This window comes from Mytilus californianus, unplaced genomic scaffold, assembly GCF_021869535.1.
Source record: "Mytilus californianus isolate M0D057914Y unplaced genomic scaffold, xbMytCali1.0.p SCAF_11, whole genome shotgun sequence".
Classification (NCBI taxonomy): domain Eukaryota; kingdom Metazoa; phylum Mollusca; class Bivalvia; order Mytilida; family Mytilidae; genus Mytilus; species Mytilus californianus.
In genome coordinates, this window is record NW_026262593.1 from 70,214,919 (window position 1) to 70,227,515 (window position 12,597).

At 31.8% G+C, this 12,597-nt stretch overlaps 1 protein-coding gene across 3 annotated transcripts in view; it reads left to right on the top strand.

The window, feature by feature from the left end:
- The window catches only part of LOC127720613 (uncharacterized), a 30,129-nt gene extending 23,857 nt beyond the window's left edge, over positions 1–6,272 (top strand). For all 3 annotated transcript variants that reach the window (XM_052227295.1, XM_052227294.1, XM_052227296.1), the window contains exons 2-3: positions 1,958–2,299; positions 4,366–6,272. In XM_052227295.1, coding sequence (XP_052083255.1) covers positions 2,017–2,299; positions 4,366–5,540 — 1,458 coding nt within the window. In that variant the 5' untranslated portion in view covers positions 1,958–2,016 and the 3' untranslated portion in view covers positions 5,541–6,272. The remainder of the gene's footprint in view (positions 1–1,957; positions 2,300–4,365) is intronic.
- Positions 6,273–12,597: the final 6,325 nt, after the last annotated feature.

Sequence of the window (12,597 nt, forward strand, 5' to 3'; positions counted from 1 at the left end):
TTCATTATTGATAAACTTGGCTTGCCTGCCAATTTTTACAATTTATAAATTTGAGTTTTGGCTGATTTCAGCCACTTAACCGTGTCAGTAAATGACAAGGACCAAGTAAAATCCATTCATATATGTAAGTTATCAAAAGAAAAGTACATAAAATTTTGTGCAAAGATGTTCCACACTAAAATGTGGTAATTCCCTGGACCTTTTAGACCTTTTTTAAGATGGACCTCAATTCCCATTTCCTTATACATTTGTATGTTATAAGGACGGTGTGGATGGGGATTTACAGAATAGAGAATAATGGGCAAAATATATAAATAATAGAGAAAAATGGACCAAAAAAATAAAGAATAGAGAATAATGAGTGGCTAAAATATAAAAAAAAATCAGAATAATAATGGGTAAAAAAGTATAGAGAATAAAGAAAAATGATAAAAAAAAAATTAAAGAATACAGAAATGAAGGACCCCCCATTTAGACCCTCCTTAAGGGGTAAATTAATAATCAGATTTTAAAAAATTCAGTATTATTAGTTTACCAGAATAAGAATCAATCTTCACTTCGCACAATGCAAATATTTTACAACAAATTATGCTGACAAATCATTTTAAAGGCTCACATCTCCGACCTGGAGTTTTTTTAGTCAGAAAGGTTTTTTATGCCCCCGCCGTAGGCAATGGGGCATTAAGTGTTACCCTTGACTGTCTGTTCGTTCCATTTTCGTTTCCACACTCTAACTAAAGTTTGCCTTAGCCAAATTTTACGAAACTCAAACACAATGCTCAGAACCACAACATGCAGACAGAGCTCAAATTTGGTCAGTGAGTCATTTTCTGTTCTAGAGTTATTGCCCTTTTTAACTTGGAAAATTGCAAAGCTTGAGCTGCAGCATTCATGTCCTCAGACACATCTTTTTTGTGTAAATTATTTTTTTTTGTAAATACTTGGTCTTTACCACATTTAAATTGACTTTAGAACTACTACCTACTTGTACAAAAGCCAACTTGTTAATTTAAAGGGGCCTGGTTATTTCTTTGGGTAGTAAATTGGTGTTAATGGTTCACTTCTACATTAGCTGCTTTTATGTCCTTCCAGTTAGACCCTCCTTTGGAAATACCTGTATTTATTGATTGTCAATCACTCAGGGGATTTATGATCTGTGGAAACCAAATCATTGTTAATTAACAGTAATCCTTGACCTTGCCAATCAAACTAATTAGTAATTATGTCAGTTAATGATTTAATTAATTGGGTGAATATGACATACTGGATGCACATCATTGATAATACAGGTATGACATTTATGATAAATTATCATATGACTTGTATAAAATTATCAGTAATATGCTTTAAATAAAATTTTATCAACCATACAAGTAAACCATAATTTTGTAGGATAATCAGTTATACAGGTACAAGCATTAAAATGTCACTGTGGTATTTGAAACTAAGATTTTTTTGTAAGTTATTGTAAAAATATCTAAAACTACAGACAAATATATTGTAGTACATAATATATGCATCTCTACTAAAACAAAATCAGCTAACTTGAGTGGAGCTAGCTTTTTGTTTCACTGTGTTTCATTTAATTTCATCTCTTCCAAATTAACAGGATTCAGGAATAATTCTATTTTCGGTAAAGTTGATTTCATGGTTTCAACAGATTCTGGATATATGCTTTTTTGAGATTTGTATTTTGCTGAATACTTTAATTTTTGGTTCGACAATGAAATCCTCAAAAATTAATATCCAACTAATAATAATTATCCACAGTAAAAAATCAAGGCAGACTTTAAGGATTAAGTATTGCACAAGTTTAGGTATTTTCAGAAGCAAACCTATATCCCACAATGCAATGTTTTATAGACTGTTTCACAAAACAATGTTTCAGCCTGCCGATCTTTAAAGCAGTCTTTAGATTTAAATGCAATATTTGACTTAGTTTTATTTTTACTTTCAGATGCCAACTATAGAGTGGTGAAAAACTTATCGAAAGTCACCTAATTATCCCATAGTGCAATGCTCACAGAACAACTGACCAATCGACAGGACCTTGTTCAATCCTTAGATTCAGATGCAATCCTTGATTATTTGCTACAGCATGGCGTTCTCGATGAAGCTTCCTGTGACAACATCTTACAGGAGAATAACCGTGAACAACGGAACACAGCTTTGTTACATCACTTAGAGTTGATAGGAAGTTCTGCCATTGGTCTGTTTATCAATGCATTACGACAATCGGGACAGCTGACTCTTGCCAGCTCTTTGGATAAACACAGAATTAAACCAACCTATGGCAAAGGTTTGTCAACATTATTTACTTCCCTTGACAAGGTTGTTACTTGATTTTTGAGCTTTGTTTAAATTCTGTAATCTCTATGGGGGCCTTATAATTCTTTAACTTTTTTGACTATTTCTCTATATTTTAAATTCATGTTTTTTTTATCATTATTCAATATTCTTTATATTTCAGCACTCCTTTAATCTCTATTCTATATTTTTTAGCTCACCTGGCCCAAAGGGCAATGTGAGCTTATGCCATCACTTGCATTGGCGTCCGTCTTAAACTATTTCAAGAATCTTCTCCTCTGAAACTACTAGACCAAATACCTTCAAACTTTAACTGAATGTTCCTTAGGGTATCTTGTTTATAATGAGTATCCAAAGTTTTGATCCATCAACAAACATGGCCGCCATGGCTAATAGTTGAACATAGGGGTCAAATGCAGTTATTGGCTTATATCTCAAAAACTACAGCAGTTAGAGCAAAAGCGAAAGGGAGTTAAAGTGATAAATGGGTCATGATCTATAGGTTATGAAATTTTCAGACAAGGTCGACAACCCATTGTTGGGTTACTGTTGGAAATAGTTTATTTTTATTAAATTTTACTGTTTTTGGTTATTTTCTTTGATATTATATTAGATAGAGAGAAAGTATAAATGGCAATAAATGTTCAGCTAAGTAAGATCTACAAATAAGTCAACATGATCAAAATAGCCAATTGACCCCTTAAGGAGTTATTGCTCTTAAAATGTTTTTATTTACAATTTTGGTGAAAGTCTTACTTTTTCAAAAATCTTCTTCTCTGAAACTACTTGGCCAAATACTTAAAAGCTTTAGTTGAATGTTCCTTAGGGTATCTAGTTTATAGATTGTATTCGGGAATTTGATCCATTCAAAAACATGGTGGCAGTTTCTAAAAATAGAACATAGCGGTCAAATGAAGTTTTTGGCTTTCATCTCAAAAATTGAAGCAGTAAGAGCAAAACTGACATAGGTGAAATTACAGGTGAGAGATATCAGGCTCTCATGAGCCTATTATTAGCTTATTTTTCTCTATTCTTTACTATTTGGTCTTCCCATTCTGGTGATCTTGGGAGATTTTTTAGAGTGAATCACCCTTATTTACCAGCATTCACAATGTAGAGTGATTTTTAACCTGATCAAGCACCCTATGTGTATATATACTTTCAATAGTACATTTTGATATTGAGCAACAAATCATAAAAACATTAACCATTAAATTTCCATGAATTCCATTATAATCATAGCACAAATACATCTAAAGATAAGAATATGTGGTATGATTGTCAATGAGACAACTCTCCACAAGAGACGAAATGACACAGAAATTAACAACTATAGGTCACCATACGGCCTTCAATAATGAGCAAAGCCCATACCACATGTTTGTCTTACCTTACAGTTAACGTATGAAATATATAAATAAAAGTAGATGTAGGATATTTATAGATTAGCGTGGGTCATCTCAACGAGATTGATTTTCTCGCTTGAGCCGGTACGGCGAAAGTGAGAAAAGCAATCGAGTTGAGATGACCAATGATAATCTGTTTATCGCTGACTTTTTTGTTATTTGTGTCATAAGGTTGCTGTCTCACAGATGTATGTTTTTATCGCTATTTTACGTAATTTTCCTTTGATCTTACTGACTGATAATTTCCTTACTCAGCACAGTAGAGTGATATAAAAAATTATCGCTAGAAACTTAGGGCGCTCGTGCTGTTGTCAATGAAATGAACAACGTCGTCATAGGTAAAATAGCGTCAGCTACAAGTCAACAATACAGTCTTCAATCATAGATTAATTGATTGTGTTTAATGCCACTTTCAGCACTATTGGCTATATAGAGGGGGTCAGTTTTTATTTTCGGAGGGATCTGGAGAGACACCTTCGACCTTTGGTAGGAAAACTGACAGTCCTAGTCAATTAGGATTGGAGTCATCATCTTTGCTAGCCAATGGTTAAGATCCATAGCGAAGATGACCTGTCATGCCTGAATCAAACTCTTTTGTTTTTGTGTTCTTCGATTGAGGCTCATTATTTACATATGTACTCTTTCAATTCAGGTTATTTAGAGAAACAAAGACACAAAGGACAGATCACACTTAATATACAGGTGGATGCTATAAAGGCTGTTTTTCCTAAATGGGAGGAAGGAGACTCTTTTGAGGAGAAACATGGAGATACTCCTGAAAAGGAGAGGAAACTTTCCTGTTTTGATGGATTATTACGTACGCCGAGGCGAATGCATAAATCCTATGCAGACATGACTTTAATTGATGATCCAGAAAACTTTATGTCGCCTAAAAGTCGTAAAAAGTTAGATTATTCTTATGAAAGTGAACCGGAAACAGATGATGAACAGCGTAAAGGGTTCTGTTTCTGTCTCTGTGTTCCTCGCAAAAAGAAGCGACTGAAACCTTCCAACAAAACACAACAAAAATATGTTGACAAAAAGAATCGTAGTGCTAATGATGAACTGCTCATGAAAGTTTTGAAACAACCACATTCATCGCAAACACCAATTACGTCGACTCCTAGCAGTCAAAATATTTATACTGATTACCGTCTGGTCAAGTCTGACAAAAAACAGGGAACAGGTGCTGAAACATCTGAACAGAAAAGAACTAAATCTCCATTAAGGGATATATCAAATGAAAGGAGAGGTGATTCCAAAAACAGACGGGATTCCCCTTTTAAAAATAAACATGATGCTGGAGCATTACCCAAAATGCAAAGCAAAACAAACAGTCATGTGAACAAAAGTGACAATAAAGAAAATTCAACTTCTTCAATGAAGAAATCTGGATATAAAGGATCAGTACAGAACTCTGATGCTAATATTTCATGTGATTCATTAAAGTTAGAAAACTTAGAACCAATTGAACATTGTGTCATGTGGAAAAAACGCGGACCAACTTTCGATGGCTATGAACAAAATTTTTATGATATTCTTAAAACAAAACATCATTTAGAAATAGTTAAATATTTTGAACAAATACGTGGCACATTGGTGCTTCATATTTATACAGAAAACGGTTTAATTATCGGAACAATATCTATGACCATTGCACAGCTTAAGTCATTGAAAAAAGAAATAGATAACGGTCAAATTTTATGTCTGTTAGAGAAATGGTTGCTATCTCAACAGATCAATGATGAAATCGGTGTCAGTGAAATGAAATTGAAAATTGTGATTGATGATAATGAGTTTGATTTGGCTTATGATGAATTGCAGTAAACAAAACACAATGTAAATAGATATTAAATATGAAGTGGATTCTTTTATTTTAGTGGATACCAATTTTTCGTGGAATGAAGAAAAATTACATTTTCATGGATATTTATTTTGTGGTTTTTCCAAAGTCTGCAGGTCAAAGGTACCAATTTTTCGTGGATTGAAGAAAAATTACAATTTCGTGGATATTTATTTTGTGGTTTTGCCTAAGTCCGCATATATACAGGCCTATAGGAATTTGTTATTTGTTGGACATTCATGATTTTTAAATACTGTAAATTCAGAAATTATAACGAGGTTTTTATTATTGTGAATAATGCAACTACATGTAGGTGAGTTTTGCATTAATTAGAACTTGCATTCAGATATCTGATACATACAGCAGAATGCAGATTTTCCTGAAATTGCAATAATTAGTTTCGCATTTTTGTCCATTCTTCAAAAATTGTAATAATAAATGCACGCAATTATTTCTGAATTTACAGTATGTGGTTTACCTATAGCCAAGAAATCCACGTAAATTGGTATCCCACAAATAATAAAACCACAGTTTCCATGGTAACTATTAATATATTGAGAGAAAAACATGATAGAATTATGTTTAATGGTAGATACCATTGTTGTCCTAAAAATTTTTTTTATTTAATACAGGTAATATAATGTGATTCAGTATAAAATTTTCTTTTTATGAGCGATTTGTATAGTTAAAAATAAATATACCTTAAGTCCTGCACTTAAGCATGTTAAGCAATCTGACAAAAATACAGATCCTGACTTTCCACCTTTTTCTTACAAGGATTAGACAACACTATGTTCTACTTTCTGTTCTGGTAACTAGTATATGGACCAATGAAATTTCTGCCTTAAAATTTTTGAAGGTGTGCATCATAATGACAAAACCAGAGGATCCTGAAAGGTTTTTAAAAACAAAAAGTAGAACGGATGAATGTCAGATAATTGTAAGTGAAGCATCGACACAAGATATGTATTTCAATCAGATTGGTCCTGAAAGCAGGGGCGGATCCAGGATTTATGATGTAATTCTCAATAATTGATTATATACTGCCGAGCTGAGTAAGGCGAACATTTTTTTTGGACTATCTTAAACTAAAAATTTATATATACATCATGTACATGTATTGTGAAAAACACAAAAAAAATTTGGCAATCAAAGGATCAGCCACTAAAAAGGTATAAAACTTTTTAAACAAACCACAATGAATATCAATAAGATAAACTTTTTTTGTAGTATCTAGTCATTTCAGGGCTGTATGTACAAATGCTTGCTTAATTTAACATGGAACATTCCTACCTGCAGATGTTATTACATATGTCATAACTCATGATAACTTTTATGTCATTTTTAAAAAGTTTGATAACTTTAATGTCATTTTTAAAAAGTTTGATAACTTTTATGTCATTTTTAAAAAAGTTTCGTCCATTATTTATATTATATTTTTTTGCTGCAGTTTTTATATATATCTAATATTTTATTTTGAATTATGGACCAGTTAGAGAAAATGTTTTTGAGTTTTGAGGGATGAAGCATGTTTTTTTTTGTGTAATATTTTATTGTTCTTTACAATGTAGTTTAATCCTTTTACTTATGATAAAATGAAACAAATATTCTGAATATGTATTTGAAGTAAAATTTATTTAAATTGACCTAATCATTATACATAACACAACACAATAATTTTTTTTATTTTTTAAATGTCCATTATATACAACGATTGACTCGATTTTGCTAAATGTCCAGTGGCAAATATTTCATGCATATTGAATGCTTTCTGGAGTTAAATACAACATAATGTACAAGTTTTGTTTGTTAAAACACTATATTTATTTTCATAGTAACTGCTAATGTATTTCCAATGTTTTGAATTGAAGTTGCTATGGTCAATGATGCTTGAGTTCAGATACAAATCACAAATTAAATCCTTGAGCTTTGAGAGCCATGTTATAGTATTTTTCTCTATATGTTTTACCCAATTTGATCATTGTTGACTGCATTTAAATTTTGATATAATTGTTATTTGTATAATCCACAATGCTATTTTTGCAGTCAAAATTGAATTGAATGACCATATAAATATTTGTATAAAACAGTCACTGACCCTATAAAGCTTTGTTAGTGACATTTATAATGTGTTTTCCTAGAGTTTTATTTATGACATTTTGAAACAATGCAGGTCTGTTTATGTGCCTGTCCCAAGTTAGGAGCCCATAGTACAGTGGTTGTCGTTGGTTCTTGTCTGTCATATTTATTTTTTGTAAATTGTTTTGTTATAAATTAGGTCGTTATATTTTTTGTTTGAAATGTTTCACATTTTACATGTCAGGGCCTTTTATAGCCGACTATACGGTATGTTTTTTCTCATTGTTGAAGGCTATACTGTGACGTATAATTATATCCACATCATTTGCTGGATGGTTGTCTCATTGTCAATTATACTACATCTCCTTATTTTAATATTGTCTCAATTAAAACATGATTTTTTTGTAAGCCACAAAATCTACCCTTGTAAAAAAAATTAATATTTTGAGACAATGCATAGTTATTCTATGTGAAACCTATATATAGTTGATTCTTTGAAAGTGATTGGTTCTTTTCTCAAATTCGTACCACTGGTACAAATTTGAGAAAAGAACCAATCACTTTCAAAAAAAATAGTACCATTAAAACATGATATGGTACAGTAAATTATTGTTTAAATGGTACTATTTAACAAACTTTTTAAAATTCAAATTATTTTTAAAGAAATTCAGCATTTTTTATTTATATTTGAATTTGTCATAAGAAATGACCAAGACATCACTTTTATATTGTATTTTTTTAAAGTGTGCAATTTTACAACGGGTTTTGTAGTATATGTACTGATGAGTGTTCGAATGCTACTTGCTTCCAAAATATGATTACTTCAATGGTCCGGCAACTTTTGAAGTAAAATCTTGCAAAGTATGTGCAATTTTGTCATATCATGCCTTAAATTATGCATTCATATTAAATTAATATAAAAACATTTTAAGAATTATTTACTTATTTACCAATTGTATCATTGTTTTACATAAAAATGAGAATGGAAACGAGGAATGTGTCAAAGAGACAACAACCCGACCAAAGAGCAGAAAACAGTGTAAGGCCACCAATGGGTCTTCAACACAGCAAAATCCCACACCCAGAGGCGGGCTTCAGCTGGCCCCTAAATGTATGCATCCATCTGAGCTTGTGCAATGATCTCCTCAATGTGTGGATTTGTTCAAATTTTGTAATATGACCCAGACTTGTTGAAACTGATTTCATATTTTTTTTTTTCGATTTACGTTATGGGGTACACAAGGAGAGATAACTCTGTCATTTATATTAAAAAGAATTTTGGACTGTTAAAAAAATCAAAATACAAAGAGAACTAACTCTATTTTTATATGAATCTTAACAGAAGATGATAGGTATATTTCAATGAGACAACAACCCAATGACAAAAAAAATCAAAAGACATCAAGAGAGCAAAATACAAGGTCTTTCACAAAAAACAGGTGTCTATACAATATGTCAAGCACTCACAGGGTCTTTAATTACAATTTGACAAAAAATCAAAATGCTATTCATGCCCCCGACGTAGCTGAGGGGCATTAAGTTTAACCCTTGTCTGTCCGTACGCCTGTACTTACGTCCGTACGTCCCAAAGTTAGTTTCCATTCTCTAACTATAGTTTGCCTCAACCAAATGTTATTAATCTTATACACAATGCTTATTACCACAAAACACAGATCAAGATTGAATTTTGGGGGCGTCACTTTAACCGCTCTAGAGTTGTGCCCCTTTACAGATGGAAAAATTGCTGAATTTTTCGTTTCCGTTCACTAACTTTAGTTTGCCTCAACCAAATGTTATGAAACTTATACACAATGCTTATTACCACAAAATACAGATCGAGTTTGAATTTTGGTGGTGTCACTATAACCTTTCTAGAATTATGCCCCTTTACAAATGGAAAAATTGCTGAATTTTTCATTTCCGTTTTCTAACTTTAGTTTGCCTCAACCAAATATTATGAAACTTATACACAATGCTAATTACCACAAAATACAGATCAAGTATGAATTTTGGTGGTATCATTTTAAACGTTCTAGAGTTATGCCCCTTTACAAAAGGAAAAATTGTTGAATTTTTCGTTTCCGTTCTCTAACTTAAGTTTGCCTCAACCAAATGTTATGAAACTTATACACAATGCTTATCATCACAAAATACAGGTCAAGTTTGAATTTTGGTGGTGTCACTTTTACTGTTCTAGAGTTATGCCCCTTTACAAAAGGAAAAAAGTTAAAAGAAAGAAACATCATGTAAGGGCCTTTTATAGCCTTTTATAGGGTTTTTCTCATTGTTGAAGGCCGTATGGTTGCCTATAATTGCTTACATCCACTTTATTTGAACTTTGGTGGATGGTTGTTTCATTGGTAATCATACCTCATCTCCTTATTTTTATATCAACATTGTAAAGTGAAACAAAGGAGCCACAAGGAAGAACCATTTTGGTTGACTGATCCTAAAATCCACTACATATTTTTATGATCTGCTGCAGCGGAGGGGTATTAAATGTTACCATTGTCCGTCTGTAAACATGTCTGGAATTTGGCTTCTGTTCTCTAACTTTGGTTTGCCTCAATCAAATGTTATGAAACTTATACAAAGTGTTTATTACCACAAAACACAGATCAAGTTTAAATTGATGGACACATTCCCCATTTATTTTAATCTATAACATAGAATCTAACAGACCTAGAAAAAGAGTCATTTAAATAAAGAAGAGAGGAAAATAGGCCAAAAAAAAAATAAAGGAAGAGACTATATAAATGGCCCGGGTTCTAAATATGAAGAATAGAGAATAATGGTCAAAATAAATAAAGGAAGGTCTAAAAAATCAAACAATACTTAAGAAACTTGATAGAATAAACACAAGACAAAATTGTTCAATCTTACGACAGAGACATACTGTAAATTCAGAAATTATTGCGAAAAAAATGCGACAGGGTTATAATCGCAATAATTTAAACTCACATTTTGAAATTTTTTATATGAATTAAACAGGATTTTTCTCAATATCGCAAAAATTAAAATCGCATTTTAGTCTAAAATGACAAAATCGCAATAATAAATGCACACAATAATTTCTGAATTTACAGTTTATAGCATGTTGTAGGTTAAGAGAAGGAGTGACCAATTATATATGTTGATCTTTGATTAGCTGATTGACTTTTAAATGGTAATTTTTAACTAGTATGGGTATTAGATATGAATAAAAGTTCTATGAGACAGCAAGCCAACAACATCTATAGGGTAACATACAGTTTTCAACAATAGACAGGTGTTCATCCACTTATGTAAACATATAGTTTTCAACAAAAGACAGGTGTTCATACACTTATGTAAACATATAGTTTTCACCAATAGACAGGTGTTAATACACTTATGTAAACATATAGGTTTCACCAATAGACAGGTGTTCATACACTTATGTAAACATACAGTTTTCGACAATAGACAGGTGTTCATACACTAGGTAAAGATCTAAATTGATCAGAGTCTATAAAAATTGTGAATGAATTTGATAGAGACTAACAATCAAAGATCTGCCATCATAATACACTCTACAAACAAATTAAATATTGATCTTCAACCCTCCTTTTATACATTGAAACCACATAAAATAGAAGTTAATATCCTTGAAAATACCATTCAGTATAGACTATTGGTGGTGTTGTGCTTGCAAAGTCTCCTGGAGTGGGGGAGGTTGTGGTTCTGATCCCTGGTCTGGTTAAAGATTTAAAAATTGAAATTTGATTTTACGCCATGTAAGCAATTATCTAGGGAGAAAAAGGAAAGATTGATCATCTCTAAGTCTAAACAATGTGTAGGTCCACATTTCTTCTTTAAGCATTTTTGCGCCTGTCCCAAGTCAGGAGCCTCTGGCCTTTGTAAGTCTTGTATATTTTTTTAATTTTAGTTCCTATATATGTTTTGGAGTTTAGTGTGACGTCCATTTTCACTGAACCAGTACACAATTTTATTTAGGGGCCAGCTGAGGACCAGAACCGAGTGCGGGATTTTCTCGCTGCGTTGAAGACCCATTGGTGGCCTTCGGCTGTTATCTGCTCTCGGGTCGGGTTGTTGTCTCTTTGACATATTCCCCATTTCCATTCACAATTTTATCATACTGCTTGTGAATTAGATATAAAGTAAAATCTGGCTCAAGTTGTCTGCCAAGAACAATTAAAGCATGATTCATATTCACAGATATCAATAAGTGATGTTTTTGTCCTGACATGCATGTGATATTTGCCACTGGTCGTTTAGAACTCAATCCATCACTTTTTGTAGCTGAAAGTTACGCTTTTTATAAATTACATGTAGAATATTTAATGAATATACATTTATGGTCTAATGGAATATATCAGGTACTAAGTAATTGGATAGTTTTTATATTTTGACATTTTGAGTATCTGATTCGCTGGAGTCAACTGGGTACAACTATTTCTAAAAAAAAAGGCAGATTTAGAATATCACATTGTTGTTGTTGTGTAGAAAGTAAAATACTATAAATAACATTATTGATGATAAAATCTTCAAAAAATAAATAATCAATTCATGAGAATCTGGATAGATTAGAATTGTTTTCAAAGTTTATTTTATTTTTGTTAGTCCTTGCATGACAATGAAATGAATGCCTTAACATAAATTTCTCATTAACTCTCCTATCACCACTATATTAGCTACATAGACAGAAGGAAATATCAATCTATATTGAAAATTCAATAACAGATATAGACAAACTATAAAATTCTATAGAGTCAGCATAAAACTATTAAATGAACTTCCAAGGGGAGCTTGAAATGAATAACTAAGTACATTTAAGTTTTGTAATTTTTTTTCTTCAAAATAAAAGTTAAAGCACTTAACTGACAAACCATGAGGGTTATGCAAGTTTTTTGAAAAAAATTTGAAAGTATCGAAAAGAATATCATTTTGGCAAAAGGGGTGGCAAAAAAGAAATTAACCCAG